This window comes from Glycine max, chromosome 18 (assembly GCF_000004515.6).
Source record: "Glycine max cultivar Williams 82 chromosome 18, Glycine_max_v4.0, whole genome shotgun sequence".
Classification (NCBI taxonomy): Eukaryota; Viridiplantae; Streptophyta; class Magnoliopsida; order Fabales; family Fabaceae; genus Glycine; species Glycine max.
The window spans coordinates 682,010-703,537 of NC_038254.2; the positions used below are offsets into that span (position 1 = coordinate 682,010).

The 21,528-nt window shown below is 31.2% G+C and overlaps 3 protein-coding genes and 1 non-coding gene across 4 annotated transcripts; 1 reads left to right on the forward strand and 3 right to left on the reverse strand.

Moving 5' to 3' along the window:
- Positions 1–657: 657 nt before the first annotated feature.
- On the reverse strand, positions 658–4,004 carry LOC100782564 (kinase D-interacting substrate of 220 kDa). The gene is made up of 2 exons (XM_006601842.4): positions 2,991–4,004; positions 658–2,177 (listed from the first exon to the last, which is right to left on the reverse strand). Exons 1-2 carry the CDS (start codon positions 3,651–3,653, stop codon positions 885–887), a joined length of 1,956 nt encoding a protein of 651 aa, XP_006601905.1. The 5' UTR covers positions 3,654–4,004; the 3' UTR covers positions 658–884.
- Positions 4,005–10,663: 6,659 nt separating this feature from the next.
- On the reverse strand, positions 10,664–13,360 carry LOC100782924 (glyceraldehyde-3-phosphate dehydrogenase, cytosolic-like). Its single transcript, NM_001253117.2, is given in 12 exon segments — positions 10,664–10,948; positions 11,081–11,170; positions 11,280–11,363; positions 11,457–11,599; positions 11,708–11,805; positions 11,906–11,966; positions 12,075–12,221; positions 12,482–12,581; positions 12,706–12,821; positions 12,967–13,067; positions 13,153–13,185; positions 13,292–13,360. Coding segments are annotated over 12 exon segments (1,023 nt in total). The 5' UTR covers positions 13,296–13,360; the 3' UTR covers positions 10,664–10,902.
- A 4,703-nt stretch (positions 13,361–18,063) lies between these two features.
- On the reverse strand, positions 18,064–18,137 carry TRNAV-AAC (transfer RNA valine (anticodon AAC)). The gene has a single exon. It is a non-coding gene; the product is annotated as a tRNA-Val (tRNA).
- A 1,850-nt stretch (positions 18,138–19,987) lies between these two features.
- Positions 19,988–21,478, forward strand: LOC100500344 (uncharacterized). Its single transcript, XM_003551829.4, has 3 exons — positions 19,988–20,230; positions 20,630–20,718; positions 21,136–21,478. The coding sequence occupies exons 1-3, from the start codon at positions 20,201–20,203 to the stop codon at positions 21,284–21,286; spliced, it is 270 nt and encodes an 89-aa protein (XP_003551877.1). The 5' UTR covers positions 19,988–20,200; the 3' UTR covers positions 21,287–21,478.
- The last annotated feature ends 50 nt before the right edge of the window (positions 21,479–21,528 follow it).

The window sequence follows — 21,528 nt, forward strand, 5'->3', positions numbered from 1 at the left end:
GTTACAAGAATATGGAAGTTTGCATAAGAATTATTAAATCAATTTGGCTATACATTCTAAAAAACTAACCAAAAAAATTTGAAGATGCAACATACTTTTGCACAAAATAGGATTGTACATAGAAGTCAAATCTTTTAAGTAGAAGTCCAATTGTTTTAGGAGTGTTAATAATCATTCACCCTTTTTTGGGGGAAATTTATCAAGTGCTGATCTCCATGATTTCAATCAATGTTTACGTAAATTCATACTTGAATTTTAAGATTTTGTTAATCAGTATTTTTAGAGTATCATTTAAGGAATTAAAAGAAAAAAATATTTATTAGGTAAATAGTAAGAGAATGTAAAAAAGATTATAGATAACACAATTTTTTGTCTCATAATAAAAATATTTCTAGTTAAGTTGTCTAACTAATTTCCTTAGGCATTAGTTAGCTTTTGTCTAAATTTTATAATTTACTATAAAAATTAATATCACTTGATTTTGATTATGTGTTATGTAAAAATTAGTGGAAACCAATACCACCCAATAATTTATCCAAACTGAACTATAGTGAAAAGATGAGAGAAATAACAAGAAAAAAGAAAAAAAATTCAAAACCAAATAAATAAAAAAAAGTAATGTATATTTATAATTTTTAAGACAAGAGGGAGTAGCACTTTGGCAGATATGCTAGGAAATTGATATGTAGTTTCATTTCATTGTTAATTGTGTAATCTGAACATGTTACACCTTGAAAAGAGTACAACATATGTTGCAAAGAAAATTGTTGCAAGAAGATCCGTAGTAAATAACATATGTCTAACAACTTTTACAAACTTGTCATTACAAGCTAAGTAGTAAGTAATTTATCATTTTCATGTTCTCACCAAATTGATCACAATAGTTAGGCAACTATGGAACTTAAACGTTTGTAACCGCTGTTTGACTTTGCGCAGCTATTGGAATCTTCAACAGCCAGGCCCTGTGCTCCAAAAGAAAAATACCCATCCATTAATTTCTTATTGAAGGAACAGTGTTTGTAGTTCAATAGAAGAGTGCCGTCATCTATTGATCCATTAGAGCAAGAGGGTCCAATTATATCAACACCCTTTTGTTCCTTGATGTAAAAGAGAGAAGCCACAGATAATTCTTGGAAAGGACTAGGAGTTGAATGAGCAGAATGTGGCTTTAGCTGAATTACACCTTGCATTAGACCTGCACTGAATTTCACATTGGAGGATGGACTTGGAAGAGAAGTCCTCATAGATTGTGTTCTTTTGTTGTTTGGATGGGAGCATGGTTGTGAGTATCTTTGCCGCAACGGGATTGGAAACTCTTCCAAGTTTCTACTTGAACTGAAAGGGTCAAGAGAATCATCATCTTCCAATTCTGAGGCAGCTGCTTTTGTCTCTCTTCTCCTAGGCCAGTGGAGACGAAACTTTGAGCGCCTTACATTGACAGAACTAGACTTCTTGTTATGTGGGGAATTGGCTGAGTCAGAATTGCTTAGTTCGTTTGAGCAGGAATATGATTCCACACTTGCTTGATCATAATTGGTGGTATCTGATGAATTCTCAATGCCAGTGTACAAGAATATCTCTGCATCTGGTATTCTAAATGAAGTCCCAGGACTGCCTCCAATGACATGGGCTTTGTCATGAGTGCAAAGGGCATTTCCTGCCACAGCATCCTGACATTTAGAGACCCCTCCAGCAGAAATCATTTGCTTGATCAATATATCAGATGATGCTGATCGCGCCCTTTGTTTTAAAAGATCCAAAGGGGTCATCCCATCAGCATCACAAATGTTCAAATCAATTGATGGCACAGACATCAACAATTCCACTAGCTCACATTGAATATTATCCATCACGGATACATGAAGCGCCGTTCTTCCATCGTTGTTCTTAACATTGATAATGTCCTGTAAGTTCACAGTCTTTCCACTTACCAATTGCCTCATGAGCTCAGTATGCTTGTCCAGTCTACGGAAACCAGGACTTCTGAAACCAGCCACCGCCATATGAAGAAAAGTATCTCCGTAGTGATTGGTTAACAATGCTAGTGAGCGGGATGCAAGAATCAGAATCTCAACCACTGCTAAGTGACCCCTGTAAGAAGCTATATGTAATGCTGTGTTCCCTTGATCATCTGTTAAGTTTACAACATCAAATGATGCAAGTAGATTTCTCACCACCTGCGTCATTGAAATGATCAAGATAAGGGACAGTGAAAATGCAGGGCGTACACCAGTTTGGACATATTGAACTTTTGTAACTATGATGCACATATACGATACCTACCTGATACAAATCTAATACAACTATTCTGAAAATGTATAGGATACGATACATACTTAGATGCATATAGAAACAAACATAATAAATATATAATTCAATCCAAATTAAGAACATATTTCTTACATTCTAAAAACAAAATTATAAATCAGTGTAACCATGTCTTATATATAACTATATTAAATTTTACTACACATTCACAGTGAAACATCCAAAAATACCAGTTTAGATACATTCACAAAAGGCATTGGTACTCCACAGAGGATTAACAATTAACACTGACTGTTTCTGTGCTTGTAGCCTGGTAGGACAAAATTTAGAAGTAGTTCTACAAGTGATTTTGATACTATTCTCCAATCAGAATTAGAATTTCACTTCGGTAATCATTGTTAACATTTAATGAAAACTTTTAGTAAGCAGACTACTTTGATGAAACTCTAATTATTGTTGGAGAACAGTGACAAAAGCATCCATAAAACTACATTTTGTCGAAATGTCCAATGCGAATGCAAATCAGCTTAAAGCAGAAGGGCAAACGTAGGATGAATTCACCCAAATATGCAAAGTATAATTTGAACAGCATACTTCATATCTTATATTCTATACTCATATGATCCTGAAGGAACCAGATGTACTGTGCTAATTATATTCATTCAATTTAAAACCATAGACAAGCTGATCAAGATTCAAAGTAAAGTAACTCACTGCCTCACCTCAACCTGTCCTCTACCAGCTGCAGTATGCAGAGCAGTGCATCCTTGAGCATCTCTAAAGCCCAAAACGCCAGAACCGTTCCCCACAAGCCGTTTCAGCGTCTCCCAGTTCCCTCCTCTGGCAGCAGCATGAACTGCCCTATTCATCATGTCCCTCTCGTAAACATCCTCCATTTGCGGCGGCGAGAGAGCAGAACGAAGCAGAAGCTCAAACACCTCACAACTATTGCTCCTCGCCGCAGCATACAGTATATCAGTGACTCCATACTCTCCTTCACCAAACACGAGCGCAGGGTACTTCCCCAACAATTCACGAACAAAATCCAGGTCACCAGCTGAGGCAGCAGTGTAGAGAAGCCACCCGCCGTAGCCGGCGCGAATGAGAGAATTGTGTCCTCTTCCTGTCTCGCATTGCAGCATGAGATTCCTGGCAACCTGCGAGCGACATTTCGCGACGTTCTCCAAGTGTTTCTCGTCGTCCCACACGGTTTCGAGGCGGCGGATTCTGCGGAGGGAAGTGAGCTTGATGAGGAGGTTGGTATCCAGGTGGAGAAGCTCCACCACCAGATCATAGTGGCCGTTGGCAGCGGCGCAATCGATGGGAGATGCATACCACCATTGTTCTCCCGTACTCTCCCAGCGAAGAGGCAAGTATGGAGGCATTGCACTGGCGCTCTAAAACGCACACAAGTATACTTCCAATGTAGTAAGTTTACCACTGCAACAAACTTCAAGTCTGCAACTGGTAGTTGTTGTTTAGATGCTGACTCAAAGTTTTTCCTTATTTCAGTTTCTAAATGTAGCTAATAATAGTGTGATTGTGTGAAAATTGTTGGTGTGAGATTTGATAGAGTGAAGTGTGGGGATGGCATAATTAATGGCGAACATGAACCTAACTAGCGTTCTCTGCGGAATTTGATGGCAAAATGTTAAAAGAAAACAGAGTGTGAAAACACGTCACACACAGGTGTATGATGTTACATGACCAGGGCTTTGTCTCTGAGTGAGAGAGACTTGTGTCAATGCTGCAGAAGAAAAGTTGAAAAGAGAGCATAGAAAGATTAAGATTCTCTGGTCCGTGAACATATGGCCAAAGGCCATTTATTTGATTATGATTATCTGACCCCAGTAACCAACTGGTTACATTTAACAATCTTGCGTGCAGACTCTGTGTAAGCACAGTTAATTAATAAAATAAATAATATTAAAGTAATTTTAGCATGGATTAACATGAAAATACAAGAGCATTATTTAATGTGTCTTAAACTTTTGATTAGCACAGCTAAAATTACTTGTAATTTAAGCTTATGTAATGATCTCTAAGGTATTGTTCGGTAGAATAAAAAGAAAATAAAATGACATGAAAATTTTTAATTAAAATAAAATTTAAAATTATAGATATTATCTCATTTTACTATTATTATTTTTTTCTTTTTCATTCTCTTTCTCTACTAACTAACGGGTCCTAAGTGAGTCTGTGGTGTCAATTTCAACATATCATTCACATCCTGTGCCTGTCTCTATGTTCTGTCACTTTTCACCATATATATATATATATAAAGACTTTTGATTAGTTATAGATATTTGGTTAAGGAAGGATTGCTCTGAAAAGTTGTTTCATTCATTCACATTAGGAAATTTCATGGAATTTGTCACACTTGAAACCCCAGATTTGGTACAACATTTAATTGGGTGCAGAGAGACAGAGAGGCTGTGGGCACAGACTATTGAGGCAAATCAAATTTTTCATACATGATTTTCATTTGCATTATTTGCTTCAAAGAATAAAGATTAATGCAGTGCTGAAAGCAGAGAGCTATAGACTTCTGTGAGCATAAACATTTGCTTGGTAGGAATAGAGATGTCAGTCAGTTAAGATTGGGACAAACCCTGCAGCTACGGCCATGTACTCGTCTTTTACTTACACCAGGTAAATGCTGAAAGCTATGACTTATATATATAAAAGCAAACAAAGAATGAGGTTTCGATATCATTGTTTGACTTTTGTTGATTGAGGAAAGTACCAACTTACATAAATTCTCACTTCTGTTTCTCTTTTGGGATGTTTAAACTTTTCAAAATTTTAAGTACTTAAGAGAATTACTTTGAAATAAAAATAAATATAATGATAATTTTTAACCGTTAGCATCATCTATTATTCGTAATTTAAACTACATTCATTTTTAATTTATTATTGTCGACCTCAACTGGATTGAAAATGACTCAATTGATGTATTTTTAATAATTAAAAGATTTAATTTGAATTTTTTTAATTTGAAAATCAAATTAACACATTTTAAATAATTGAGAGACCCAATTAGTAATTAAGTCTATATTTTTTTTTAAGATACTTCTTGTCCAAGCGACCATGACGGGTGGCTGCCATCTCTATGGAGTTTGGAAGTGGCCTAACCATTGGGGTAGATCTTATCCATCATTTACTCATTTACATGTGATCTCACAACATGTCCTTAATTAGCGATAAAATTCATTTTGTTATCATAAAGATTTCTTATCATCATGCATATATTATTTGTTTTTTTTTATTCTCTCTCATTTAAAACTAAAGTTAATATAAAATACTACTTAATATTAGTGATGGATCAATAAAAATAAATAAATAAATTTTATAATTAATAAAAAAGTAATATCAAATTAAATTATTTATAAAAATTTAGTAAATAGTTCTATATCTTAAAAAACCTAAAAATTTAAACTTTAAATAAAATTATGATATTCTAATTAGTTTGTAAAAAAAATATTTTAAAGTTTACTTTAAATTTAAATATTCACCCGAGCTGCTCAGAATATCTCTGTTAACATAATTAGGCATTTTTTAGGCTTTCGAATTCAGTGTATCTAGATTTTCAATGATTATAAATTGCTGAAAAATGCAGCTTCTTCAAACGGTCACTGACAATTAAATGCAAGAAAAACTAGCTACATTATGCATAGTTGAAATAAATGGGAAGAAAAAGGAAATTAATTATATACTACGTATATTCTGGTATACAACTATACACAAGCATGTGGACGCAAACCTTTATTATTTCTCTTTTCCATCACCATCAGTATATTGTTATTGTATATCCAAGGATGTCTTGCAGTAGCTGACTCTTTGAAATCTTGCCCTTAACTTTTTGAAGGAGATAGTGAACTGAAAAGAGCTGTATTCAAAACTGATACAGGGATACCAGCCTCTTAACTCATGCATGTGTCGATCCCAAATTAACTGGGATGGGTTAAATTTTAGAAATCAAATTTAATTAGTGTATTATTTTTTAATTTCCTACATATTTCTTTCTTCTCTAATCACCTTTCTTTTATTTCCATCAACTTTATTTCTCTTCTCAACCAAATAAAATGTTGTTAATGTTTAACCAGACACGCGTTACATTTGAGGGAGGAAAATGACAACAAAGAAATTGATGACAAATGTGAAAAATAATAAAAAGTAAGAAAATATAATATTAATAATGCTTTTTTTAGCTGTTTGAAAAGGAAAAGGTAAACATCCAAAATTCCCATGCAACACTTGGGAAAGAAGAGTAAAAAATATAGATATGATAAAAAAAAATATGTTAAAATAATAAAATATTAATGTATCATTAATTGTTTGAAAAGTCACCCGTCTTTTGTTTTTTATTTTATTTTATTAGATTGTCTCAAGTGTGGGAGAAATGTAAAAAAAATAAAATTTATAGCACATTTATAAACCATCCAATTTGGGCAGCATATTACAACTGGGGGACATCTCCATTCAACTGTTTTCACGTGGAAAGGGAACTCTGGCGAAGGAATCGAGGAGCAATGTGGGGCTTCACAAATCACACTTTAGTACTCACTCATCTATATGTCTCTGTTTCTGCATTTCAATTCAACTGATAGATCTACCTCATGGGATCACCATATTTGATTTATATATCTGTCTACCTCTTCTTTAATCTCAATCAAATGAGACGGGCAACATCCATGTGCCACCGCCATATAATCATAAAATCAATAGTGCAACAAGTCTTCAAACAAGTGCCTAAGACAATATCTGGCTTGGCAATTACAAACAAAATGGATCAGATTAAACATATTATTCAGAGATAGATCAGCATTACTAATTTTTTTTAAGAGTTACACTAACAAATGTAAAAATTATTTTATAAATTACAAATCATAATATGTATAACTTTTAAATAGCTTTTATATAAGTCAATAAACATATTATATATGTCAATTTCTAATAAAATGACTGTAAAACTTTTTTAAATCTTTCCATAGTTGGTGTAAGGACGTTTTTTCTCTTTTAATTGAAAGCTACCTTTTAATTTGACAAAAAAAAAATGGTTTAACATTACTTCTCAATAATGCCATTTTTTCGGGGGTGTCTCTTAACAGAAGTTTAAAAACTCTACTTTTTTGGTTACTTTTTTATATATTTTAAAAAGGCTCATTCATTTAAATATCAAGAATAATTAAGTAGGACATACGAACAAAATCCAATCCGAAGAAACAAAGCTGGTCTGCTGCGGTAACTTGCTCTTTTCTATTTTTCATTTTTGTAATTTTGTTCATAGCATGAGGATTGCATCTCTTGGGACTTGGTTTTTGCTCTTCTATTTTTCAGGTTTTGACAATGGGCCATCACGTACGGAACCTCTCCCAATCCGCACCCGCGTGATCCAACTACCCATTCTATCACTTTCCCAAAAACAAAATAAGCAAATGTTGAAGGAAGGGTGTTATCTATTTGCAGCTCTCATTTTCTCTTTACACTTCCTCTTTTTGGTTTGTTTAATATTTTAAAATAACTTCCTCTCTCTCCCCCTTTTCTGCACCCCCTTCCTTTCCATCTCAACAAGGGTGTTCATGACCCTACTCATGTCATTGATTCCATTAGCTTCAAAGAGACTTTTGACGGATTTATATTTAAGAAATTAGACCTAGTACTTTGGAATGGTTTTGCATTATACTTTGAGCCATTTCCATATGGTCCAATGACATTATTTTAAAATTTAGTTTTTTAAGTATGTTTTTAATATACAACTTAACTGTATATATATTAAGTTAGTCAATCTTAATAATGTAAGAAAATTAAAGTTTATTCTAAAAATACTTATAGTTAAATGATTTAAGTTATGACAACACATAATTCAAAAGATAATATGACTTAGATTGTTTATAGGCCAATAAATACATCCACTTATAGAAAATGAGTGGACATTTCATTAATAGAGTTCATAAAAAATTAAGGATTAATAATTAATACATATGAAAGTTGATGAAGGTCTCATTAACTGGAATGGTATATGGAATAAATTTATTTGTTTGTTTGAAAAGCTATGCAAAATAGAGTTCCTTCTAAACAAATTCTGGTGACAAGGGACATCTTGAGTATGGAACAAGCGGTTTGTAGATCATGTTCGAAGGCAACATAAACATTGAATCATTTGTTCCTAGGGTGTGAAGAAGCAATACAAATTTGGTATTGTTGTCCTCTATAATTCATTACAATTTGGTTGGGTAGGAACAAAGTTGTGTTTCAACAATCAGACTTGGAAGCTACAAAGATTTTTTAATATGCTCAGATCCTATGCTACAGGTGGTTGAGGTTTCATAAAAAGGGATTTATTTATCCGTATTCAACTTGGCTAAGTAATTTGTATCAGTGTATTGCCATCACTAGGAGAAGATCATAAATTAGATCGGTGCATATCCTAATCTTCAAGGATAAAGGGTTTGCTTCATCTTTGAACAGGTGTGCAAGATTGAGGATGTTCTTATAAAGTTTTGTATCACTCCATGTATTTTTTTTTCGTTTTGTTTTGTGGGGTATAGCTTATTCTACAATTGGCTTTATAATATCAGGTGTTGTATTTTTGTCTTGAGTTAAAAAGAAAATACACTGAATAGAAATAAAAAAATTGAAAGAGAATATTAAAGTATAAGTGTGAGATAAAGTATTTAAAAATGATATCACACTTTCTAGACCTGTATTAAATATATTATGAAAAATAATTTTACAAATGTTTATGAATAAAAAATTTGAGATATTTATAAATTTTTAAATATATTTTCCAAAAATTAATTTTCAGAAGGTATTATATTTTGGAATTAAATACATTCTAGAAAATTATTTTTCAAGGCATCTAAAATTTTATAAAAATACTTTTGTGGAATCAAAGATAGTTTTTGCCAATAAAAAAATATAAAAAAGAAAATATATGAACAAAATGAGTCAAAATATTGTGCTATCAAATAAAATAAAGCAAATATATTACATTAAAGTAAAGTAGAAAATATGTGAGACTCATAAAATTTTAAAAATTCTCTCTTTTTTTATTCTCAATTTGAACTCAACCAAATGACTTAAGAATAATAGCATGTACTGACTTCCCATCCCTTCCCAAAATCCCAATCACCCTTAATAAAAGGGCTAAGGCCATCTCCAACCGTGGTTCTTGAAAAAGGACCTTAACTTTATGATATGATCTTCCTAAAGATTTATTATTGGAGTTGACAATCAAATCTTCACATGGAGATCTGGTTCTTCCACAGGAATCACCAAGATCCGCAAAGTTTCCCAATTTTTTTTGTCTCTCTGCCCAGTAGAGACCCATGGGAAGCAACTGCCACAAAGGGGAAGAGAGTGTGGGGGGTCGCGTCAAAGGGAGGTAAGGGTGGTGTTGGGTTTCACGGAGGGACCAGATGGTGGGGGTGGGTGGCGTGGCGAAAGGTGAGGGGTGGAGGAGCGCAAGAGAAAGGATGAGAGGGTGAGTGGTGGGGGAACGTCAGAGAGATAAAAGAAAGGACAAGGACGAGTGGTGGAGGGGACACGACTTGGAAGGAAAGTGAAAAGAAGGAGTTTGGACATTCAAATTTTTAAAATTAGAAAATATACAATTAATTATTTTAAAATAAATTATAAATAAATATTAGAAGGTGAATGTAAAAAAAAAACCTAAAAAAATTATTTAAGATTTTAAAATGAGATTTAATATGAGTAAAAAAATTTAAAAACTCCTGAAAGTAATATAACACTGTAACTATAGGGTAAAAAAAATAATTGAGATCTCCTGTCGAAGATACCTGCGCTACATTTTAACAACCTATGTAAAAAAAAAAAATAGTAATTCTTGTTCGATATCACTTTGCCTCAATAAGAAGTACTCCAGTATTTGGTTATGAAAGGGATTAAACTACAATCCCAACCCTTCCCAAAGTGCCGTTCACTAATAATAAAAGGGGCTAAACTACAAATTTTAGCAAATTACATAAGAAAAAATAGCACTATTTATGTCCTTAAATATAAAGGAATTCATATTCTTTAAGAAAATTAGTTATTTTAAGTAATAACATTAAGTTAACAAAAACTTAATTTGTATTTTTATGCCAAAAGTATTCCCAAAATTATTAGAACTCATTTATTAATTAATGTTTGCTAGTATCTTCTTCAACGAACGTAAGAGGAAAAATAATTTTATCTTATTAATTTATAAGTTTTACACTTCAAAATAATAAAAAATAGTCTAAAAATAATTAATAGAAGAAACAACCTCCAAAAAAGTCTTATATTTATTCTAAATAAAATAGCCACAAAAACTATTTTGATTATAAAAGATAATAAATATCAAAATATGTTAACAATATTATATTATTAACTTAATTATAACAAAGAGACGTGGAAAACAAAATGTTGCTTATACTAGATGATTATGATAACGAAACAGAATAGTCAATCGTCCCTTACGAGAGGAAAAACCTATAAGGCCGTCTACCAACTCAACATATTGCACTGTTTTTCAATGATATCTCTCACAGCAACACAAAGTGTTTATTCCGAATTCACACTAAAATAAACTCGATTAAGATAAAAATTTGGAACGGTGTAGCGATGATATCCAAGCTCAGACTCAATTCTTTAAGCCACGGATGCAATGTGGACAATCAAATCAATCACACGGGAACTGCAAAAAAATAAAAAAAAAACAAACAAAATGGTCCTCATTAGTCATTATCAAGTAACAACGAAGGATAAAAAAAACACATTTCCTCGTCCTTCTATTCAAGGTTATGAGAACAAGATATAGAGTAGTTACCTGTAACCCCATTCGTTGTCATACCAGGAAACAAGTTTTACAAAGTTGTCATTCAAAGAAATTCCGGCCTTGGCGTCAAATATGCTAGACCTGCACATGAAAGTAACATTCAACATGGCAAGTAATTAGACTAAGAGAAAACCAAAAACTGATAATGATAGTTTATCTTCGAATGTTGCTTCAAAACACAACACATCACCTGTTATCACCAACAAAATCAGTAGACACAACATCATCTTCGGTGTAACCCAAAATACCCTTCAATTTGCCCTCTGATTCCTCCCTGAAAGTTCAACACAGAGTTGTTGGGTCAAAAGGAAAAAAAAACATGATTCAATTTGCCAAATGCAAAGATTTTCAAAACCTTAAAACTTACTTGATAGCAGATTTGATTTGCTCATAGGTTGCTGGCTTCTCTAGCCTGACAGTGAGGTCAACAACTGAAACATCTACAGTGGGGACTCGGAAGGACATGCCAGTCAATTTACCATTCAGTGCTGGAAGAACTTTTCCTACAGCCTGTTTATCCCAAATTAAACATTCAACAAAGAACAAAAGCTTTAGAATAAAATTTACACCATCCAACTAAAGAAGTATGCATAATTTTAAATATAACAAAGGCAGCACCTTAGCAGCTCCAGTGCTGCTGGGAATTATATTGAAGGAAGCAGCTCTTCCACCCCTCCAGTCCTTGTTTGATGGACCATCAACAGTCTTCTGAGTAGCTGACTCATCACAAAAAGTATATAATGAATACCATATCTTCATCTAAAATTGAAAAGGATAATAGATTAATTCAAGAAGTTATATAGCCAAATGACAAACCTGTGATGGCATGAACAGTGGTCATAAGACCCTCCACAATTCCAAATCGGTCGTTGATAACCTGTACAAAATTAAGATTTAATAATTTCATTAAGAAAAATGCAAATTTATAATACAGATGGAAGCAGCAATAAATAAATATATCACAAGGGTATAAATCAAAATAAACCTTGGCGAGGGGAGCAAGACAATTGGTAGTGCAGCTAGCATTGGAAACAATGTCAAGCTCTGGCTTGTACTCCTTCTCGTTAACACCAACAACAAACATGGGTGCATCTTTGCTTGGGGCAGAGATGACAACCTTCTTGGCACCACCCTGATCATAACCATAACCAAATTATACTCATTTCAAATCACTAATTAAACTTCCTAGATATCTAAAGACACGAATGATCCATTTATTTTCGATTGGCAAAAGATAATTTGTTAGTTGTTATTAGAAATGTCAGTTGGGAATTCAAATCCGTGAACTCTCCCCCTCCCTTTACGCTTCTCCAACTACTGGACCAATCTTATATCTTCCGACACAAAAGATCCACAACAATAGATAATCAAATAAGAGAGATCACAACAAACCTTCAAGTGAGCAGCAGCCTTGTCCTTGTCAGTGAATACACCAGTTGACTCAACAACATAATCAGCACCAACCTCACCCCATGGAATTTCCTCAGGGTTCCTGAGGCAACAAGACAACGAATTAGATTAAAAAAGAAAAAAGGAACATGTAAAGTCCTAGTGTCCAGGGACACAAATCATAGATTTAATTAAAAGTAAAACACAAGAAAGAGGCATCAGTTTACCTGATTCCAAAAACGGTGACGGGCTTCTCACCAAAGAGAAGGGTCTTAGAGTCCTTCACCTTCACATCAAAATGCTTCCACTGGCCATGAACGGTGTCGTACTTGAACATGTATGTCTGCCAGAGCAATCAATGTTTAAAACATTAAACAACGCACATTATTAGCAAAACCTACTACTCTCATATTCAATATTGCAAACCCTTGTGTGTGTGTGTGTGTGTGTTTTTTCAGGACAATAGAGTCAAAGAAAAAAACATTTACCATGTAATCAGTGGTGATGAAAGGATCGTTGACAGCAACAAGTTCAACATCATTCCTTTGAAGGGCAACCCTGGCCACCAAACGGCCAATCCTTCCAAATCCTGCATACACATAATCTTCTTCTTAGTACAAAGCAAAGAAACAAAAACACTGAAAAAGTCACATGAAACAAAACCAATTCATTACCGTTGATGCCGATCCTAATCTTCTTATCTGATGCTGCTCAAGAAAAAAAAATAGAAAACGATGGATTAAGAGGTTAAGAAATTAAAAAAAAAAAAAAACAAAATCGAGCTGAGAATGAATAGTAGACTAGAGTGAGTACCCATGAGAGAGAGTGTTTGAACAGAAGGAGAATGAGATTAGAAATGTAATTAGAGAGCGTGATTTGGTGAGGCAGAGAAGGGGTTAAGGAGGGGTATTTAAAGGGGTTGTGTCTGAAGGTCACGTGAGGGGTCATGACATGACCGTTTTTCTGCTTCGAGCCGCTGATTGAAAAAATAAAAACCGAGGTTTTGCCCATGGTTTGTCAAAAGGGTTAAACGTTGGGTGAGGTGAGGCGTTACATTAGCAACTAGAAATTGCCTTCTAGGACAATTGGTTGCATGATTTTGGACCTTCCTAATTATTAATAATAATGTTTGCTTTCATTTAATAAGAATTTACTAAAGTCAATCAAAAGAAAGTACTCCTATTTATCATGTTATAATTTAATCAATGTGTAGTATAATTCAATCGTTTGAATAAGATATATAAATTATTGTAAATTTTTTTATATTATTTTTAATTTACACTTATTAAAATATTATATTTTTATTTACTGTTTAAAATATTGTATTTTTTATTTAACATCATTTTAATGATAATCTTTTAAAAAAACTTTTAAAAGCATTTGGTAATGGCTGCCGGAATTGTAAATTGGAATCCTAGAATATTCGGGTGTTGAGCTGTTTCTATGCTGAGACTTGTCAAGTTTCTAATGGATTTTTTATTGACCATTTTAGCTGATGTGGTTTTCAAATAGGAAGTTGATAGTTCAGTATAAAAAAAATTAAGCATTATTTTATAATTTAAACTTTGATTAGCTTTATGAACAAATTCAATTAAAATTGCAGTTAATTTTATCACTATCAATTCCTATTCGGTTTGACAGCATAGTTTCTAGCTTGTTCTACGGCAATGACATGTACAAAGAAGAAACAATATTTTATTTGAAAAAATTAAAGAAAAATACAAAAAAATTGACATAATCAATGTATTTGGGGATGTCTCAACAAATGAAGCCTTAGAGGACGTGATCATCCATAGTGCATACTACCGTCAACTTCAAGTGTTATTAAGAAAAAGTATTATATTTTATAAATTATAATTAACATTATAAAATAAATTCAATTAAAATTGCAGTTAGTTTTATTACCATCAAGTTGCTTTTATAATACTAAAATTGCATGAAATTTAGAATTAAATATTTTTTTAGTCTTTCTAATTTATTTATTTTTTTCTTATGATACTTTTAGATGATATTTTTTTTTACAATTCAAAGTATTGTCTAAAATGTTATAAGAACAAAAATAAAATAAAATTAATTTATGATAATTAAAAATAAAAAATAATTTTGCATGAAAGAAACATAAAAAAACACATTAAATTATAAGAATTAAAAATATATTTAAACCTATAAGTTATAACACCAAATCTCATTTAATCTCGTTTTTACAAGTATCATATATCAAAGATATTTATGTTTACATTTTTTTTTTATTTCAACATGGTTTTATGTATTAAATGTAAATTGAATATATCATTTATAAACAAATAAAAATCAATAAAAAAATTGTTATCATAATCTTGCATGTCTATGTCACTATATATAGAATATGATTTAGTATGACAAAACTTAAAAGCAAATCAAATTACTATATATGCTTGTTGATTTTTGTTAATGGGTCACAAAATTATTTAGCATAATAAATTATAGTTTTAATGGAATTTAAACTTATATTTAATATAATATAAAATATGAGATTGAGTGGAAACAGTAAGTTAGGTCAAGAAGAAAAAATGTTATATTTAAAGTGTGTTTGACAATAAATTTATTAGTTTTTAACATTTTTTCTAGTTGAAAAGTTTGTTTGATTTTTTGATAGACGAGCTTTTTTAGTAGTTTTTAGTTTTTTTAAGATATTACTTGAAGTGATATTTTTTAAAACGTTATCTTTTAATTTTTTACATTTATTTCCTTTTTGTTATTAAATATTTATTAAAGGTAAAAACATTACATAAATATGTCCTTTTACATAATTTTATATTTTTTAACTAATTCAATAGATAATTTTACCCAAACACTTAAATTCAGTAAGATAGTTTTCTAACTTTCAACTACCAACTAGTCTTTCATCTTCTAACTAATTTTGTCAAATATAGTCTTAAGATTATTTTTGATTGATTGACATTGTAAAAAAAATGTTTACACTAACAATCTATAAAAATTAAATTAAAAAAACTTAACAAAAGAATAAAATATGTATTTATGAGATGCATCTTCTTTTTGGAAGCTCATTTCTCAATAATTCCAAGATTAAACATGTTTCACTAATTTTGGAATAAGTGAAGAAAGTTTTGTAGTTAGCAAAAATGAGGAGGGTGTTCATGATTTTTCTCATCTCTATTTAAAGGAAATCTTAATAGGTTTAAGATTAAGAAATTGGATTCCATATATTCTAAAAACGTGCCTTAGTTATACTCTTGGTCATTCTAACATAATCTAATGCTATATTTGTATTTATATCATTTATCTTAAAAATATGAATTGTAAAATGTACCTTAACTATTATTGTATTAATTTATTTTATGATTTAGTTATATATAATGTTAAGATTAATATATTGTGTCAACAAATTAGATTAACCTAGTCTTATCCCAAAAGTTTTTAGGTTTTGGTCAAGACAAGTTTGAGTTCATATAATTAATTCTATTAAAAGTTTGATTGTATGAGAACATAATTAAGTTAACTCATCCCACACAAAACACCCGTACATGTTAGTGAGGGTAAGCACATTTTAAAATGACTTATATTGGTTTGTGAATCACATGAAATCATAATCTAATTTAACTTGTTATTTTCAATTTGAATGTTTGAAAATTCATTTCCCTCAAAACTTATTAAAAATATTTTTACTATTCACAACAATTAGTTTTAACTAACATCCAAACGATTATGTCTAATGTATCATTCCTATATCAAGGTCTTAAGTTAATTTTTTTTATCACCATGACATTAATGCAAAATATCTACCAATTTTATTAATAACTAATCTGCATCAGAGAATTTGACTGATCACCTTTAATGAGATCTTTCCTCCCAAACACATTTTTCCATTCACAATGCTCAAACTTGAGACCTTACTTAATGAAACTGAGTCTATGACCATTTGGATCAATGACTTGTTAGTAAAGTCTTAAGTTAATAAAAACAACCTTAATTTTTTCTCATAATAAAACATAGTATGAAAAATGTATTAGTCAATAATAGTAAAGTAATTGTTGAATATTATATTTTGTTTTACCCTATGTTTGGTTGGAGAGAACATAAAAAAAATAAAGAGAAAAAAATACACAAATAACAAGACATACTTAAGGGTCTAATAAACTCACATGTCTTAACTCAATAGAAACTCAACATACTTAAGCACCTCAACTCAATTAAGGTCTGGCTAACTTAAGGACCTCGATCGACCCAAAGAAATATGTAGCAACAATGATTGAATTGAATGTAAAACAAAAGTTTGAATATTACCTAATGTTTACCACCCTCCCACTCTAACGTCACCTTGCATTCATACAAGGCAGGAAATGCCTCTTCGAAAGGCTTGGGCTATTGTGACTATTCAAGCCACACTCGCCTCAAACACCCTCTTTGTTGTTGCTATTTCAGAAATTTCCGTAGTACCTCTAGTATGGGCAACTTTGTGTGATCTCATAATCGATAAGGTAATCGCAGGTAATTAGTTGACCAAGTTTCACTAAAACCATGCTACCTGATGCTTATAAACAGCGAAGACAATCCACAATTCAAGTAAGAGACTCCTCACTCTACCATTACTCTACAATCCAAGCGTCAAATTTACCAAACTTGTATGTGTAACTAAATGATCTATCAAGTCTCATTCAACTTACATATTTATTTATTATAGTCAAATTCAAGTTACCAACTTTTTATGCGTCACTGATACAATACTTCATCATGTTTCATTCAACTTCCACATTTCTTTGTTATATATAATAACAAAAACTTTAAACTACTCCGTGCTTAAACTTAAAATAGCTAACTACTAAAGCGCTTAATTACATTGTTGTTTGTTTCAATTTGTAATTACTGTTGACTCCTTTGTATTCTATTATATTTACCTATTTTATGTCATTGTGTACTATATTGAAATGGTGAGGCTTGAGCGTGATGCTTGACATCAGTCTTCACGTTCTGTTAATCAATAATCATATGCTGCAAGGTTCAATACCTTACTAATTATTTTATATCCTAGTTCAGTATTTATATACCAAGAGAGGAACGCCAAGGTTATGCTGCATGCGAGGCATGGAACATGAACTCACCAGTGAAACTTCCAACTTTATTTAAATATTGTACCGGGATCGTAAACAATTCAATATCGGTCAACAAATACAAAATTTCTAGATCTATGATAAAATAGAAGCAGAGTCAAATAAGGAAACTCCTTTATACCAGTTTTCCATCCCTGATGTACATTTTAGATCGCCCAATATTTGACAACTGTGCTGTGACTAAAAATTAATTGGTGAATTATGTGATGAATTGTTTTGTATTCAAACGAATCAACAAAGGTTAGTACAAAATTCCAAGCATCCAGAAGTTCCTGGCAAACAAAAAAAATAAAATTAGCATCCACAAGATCCAACTCCAAGGATAATTTGATTTTGAACATAGAAAAGAACTAATGAAACTCATTACCGATAGAGTACCAAAATATTACAGGGGTATACATGTTTCGCAGCATTTTTATTGAAAATGTCCATTTGGATTAAAACATTAAATTAGAAAAAATGATTTAAAATGAAATATGGCGTCGCCCGGACTCGAACCGGAGACCTTCAGTGTGTTAGACTGACGTGATAACCAACTACACCACGACACCATCACTTCGTTTGCAAGAATTTTTGGAAAAATAATTATATGTTTATTATAATTGAATTAAGCCATTTCGTTTTCCTAAATGGCTCAAGCGAAAGCGTTCAACTTTCGGGGTCATACATCCCTAATTTGGAATCCACTTTAACTTTTTTCATTAAAAAAAAATATTTTATAACATGTAAGATTGCTGGGGAATGAAGTAAGGTGCCTATGGGTTCACATGCATGCAAAAAATATCTATTTAGCATAAAAATACATATTTAATTTTTTCTTATGTAAAAGTTTTTGAACCAATAATAATCACACAATACGAGGAGAATTAATCCTTGGCATAGCAGGTTGAATGACCTATGTGATTTTTGACCAACAAAACTAACTAAACATACATATAATTGGTTATAAAAATAATCCAACTTTTACACTTGTCCCAAACACATCCGTTCCAACAAGAAATTACGGCAAATCTGATTTTTTATAGTAATAATAAATTTATTATTAAATGAAAATATAAAATATATTTAGGTTATATTTTGCCAAACTAGTATTTGAAAATTAAAAAAACTAACATTACAAGTGTTCAATAAAATTAATCATTAAAGTCGTTAAAAAATATAAAATAACAAAAAAATAATAAAATCATGATTTATTTAAAAATAAAAAAATAATAAATATATTAAGAATAAAAAATGAAAAAATATAAAAAAAAAATACTAAACCATCAAACAAACTTTTTGACCATTAAAAAAAGTAAAGATCTAAAATATTTTTTCTAACATAACCTTAAAGAGTGTGTTTGGATGAGAGAATTTAAAATTCTGAGAAATTTTAAATTCTAAGAATTTCAAATACTTCAATCGAAATTCTTTTATTTTCAAAATTTTGTGTTTGGATAAAAAAAATTAAAATTATGAGAGTGAAAAAGAGAGAAGATATGATTGGTATACTAATTATACTTGTTCCTCTATGCTTACACCCGATCGATATTCCATGAGTTAGACAGTATTGTTTCTTGAAGAATAATGTAAGAAGATAATTTCAATTTCTCATTTTTTAGAAGAAAATTGAAATTCCAGACTTTTAGTTGTTTAAAATTTTGTTTTAAAATTTCAAAATTTTAAAATTTTCAAAAAAAAACATCCAATGAATTCTAGATTATAGAAATTCAAATTCTCTTGATAAACTACTTACATAAGTGAAAATTCTCTATCCAAACGCACTTTAAAGAATCATTAACTATTTTCATTAAAAACATAATTGTTCAAATGTTTAACTTAAATATGTTTTTATCTCTTAAATTTGAATCATTTTTATTTTCATCTTTTAATTAAAATTTATTTTTTAGTTTTCAATTTCAAAAAATATTTTTATTTTCTCTATATAAAAAAATAAACATCTCAGTTATCTCAAAATCAATTTGAGATTTTTTTTTATAAAGAGAGATTAAGAAAACATTTTTAAAAATTGAGAGATTAAAAAAGAATATTCGAGATTAAAATTTTCAGATCATGCCAGTTATGGAAACATTTAAAAAAAAAAAAATACATTGCCCGACATTTTATTCCAGTTGTTTGATGGTCATACGCAGAAACAAGCTGTTCAAGTTGGATTCTTCAACCTTGGTCCTCACGCATATTTAGAATGCTGCACTTTAACGCTTTTGGAAAGAAAAAAAATTAACGAAATGCATTCTTCAAAAGAAAGTGCCACTTTGGCCAATAAAAAAGCAGCAATTAGGCACATACTAAAACAATATCAAGATCTAATTTTTTTTATTTTTATTTTAAGAAAAGAATATTCCAAAAAGGAAGAGCCCAAATTGAACCAAGAAAGTAGGAATCCGACCATTCATTTCATTTCATTTCATTCACAATTGGCGGCGGTGACACGTTGCTGACCAATTCTTTGAATTTGGTACCCACATCCTCATGGTTACCGAATTTCTCCGGTTATTACATAAACCTGCCCCCTCATTCCTCATTTTCTTCGAAAGCCTATTTCTCTCTCTCTCTCTCTCTCTCTCTCTCTCTCTCTCTCTCTCTCTCTCTCATTCCTGCCTCTCTTCTCAACATGGCCGCCAACAGATGGTTAAAACCTGAGGTACTTAATTTCCTGTTCCCTTGTATCTGTATGCATCTTAATATTAATATTCAATGTATAGTAAGAGAAAAACTTTTGTTAATGTTCTTACATGTTAAAATAAGAAAATATTTATTATAGAAATCAGGAGAAACCGTAATGAATAATGTAATTTTACTTTAAAAAAAATTCTTTTTAGTTTCTTAAATAATGTACCAAAAAGTCAAGGATGTTGATTAATATTTACTTAAGAGAAATTATTATAATATATAAAATTTAACGCAATAGAAATACAGACGTACAATCAATGCGTGTGTTTTTGCTTAGTATAGCATAGTGAAATTTTGTTTAATACACCGAAGCATTTAATATTTGATGTGAATGTGATGATATGCTAAACGTGTTTTGTTACGTGAATAGGTATACCCACTGTTCGCTGCAGTTGGTGTGGCTGTTGGGATCTGCGGTATGCAACTTGTCAGGAATATAACCACCAATCCTGAAGTCAGGTATATATGGATCTTTCATATATGTATACAAGTTGTTGGTTTGGACTTCATTTGATTTTTCATTGTTCAGATTCAATGTTTCCTTGATCGAAATACAATTCCATATGTAAATTATTGTTAGACATGTAGCTATATATATGTTTAATTGCTGCACCATAATTTTTGAAAACTTGCATAATTCTTTTCTTTGGATCTATTCCTCATATTATTGTTTTAGGGTGGATGAAACAATTTAATGATATCTAGATCTACTTTATGTTATTTTTTAATCATCAACAATAGAACTATTTGAATCAATGCATCAAAAAATGTATTAGGAACGAAGATTGAAATTGAAGCTAGGTACATAGTGCAAAAATATTTGCTTATTTTGGAACTGGTCTGATCTGCGATTATTGAATTTGATTATGCTCTCAGGGTGACCAAACAGAACAGAGCTGCAGGAATTCTTGAGAATTTTGCAGAGGGAGAGAAATATTCACAACATAGCCTGAGGAAGTATGTCCGCGGCAAACAACCTCAGATTATGCCATCCGTCAACAACTTCTTCTCTGATCCATCAAACTAAAGCAAATGCCAAACATTCTGTTCTTGAGAATTTATTTCTGGGATTAATTTTTTTGGCTTAATTTCCAGTATTGGGATTGAGAAGTAGGACAGAGGGATTTGATTTTTCAGATAAAGATGTACTATGATTCTGTAATTTGTTGATAGATGACATTCAAACTGTCTAATAATAAAATTTTATACTTCGCATTTATAAATGGTCTTCATCAGTTTTTTTTTTATGCTGTTAACAGAAATTTTCAC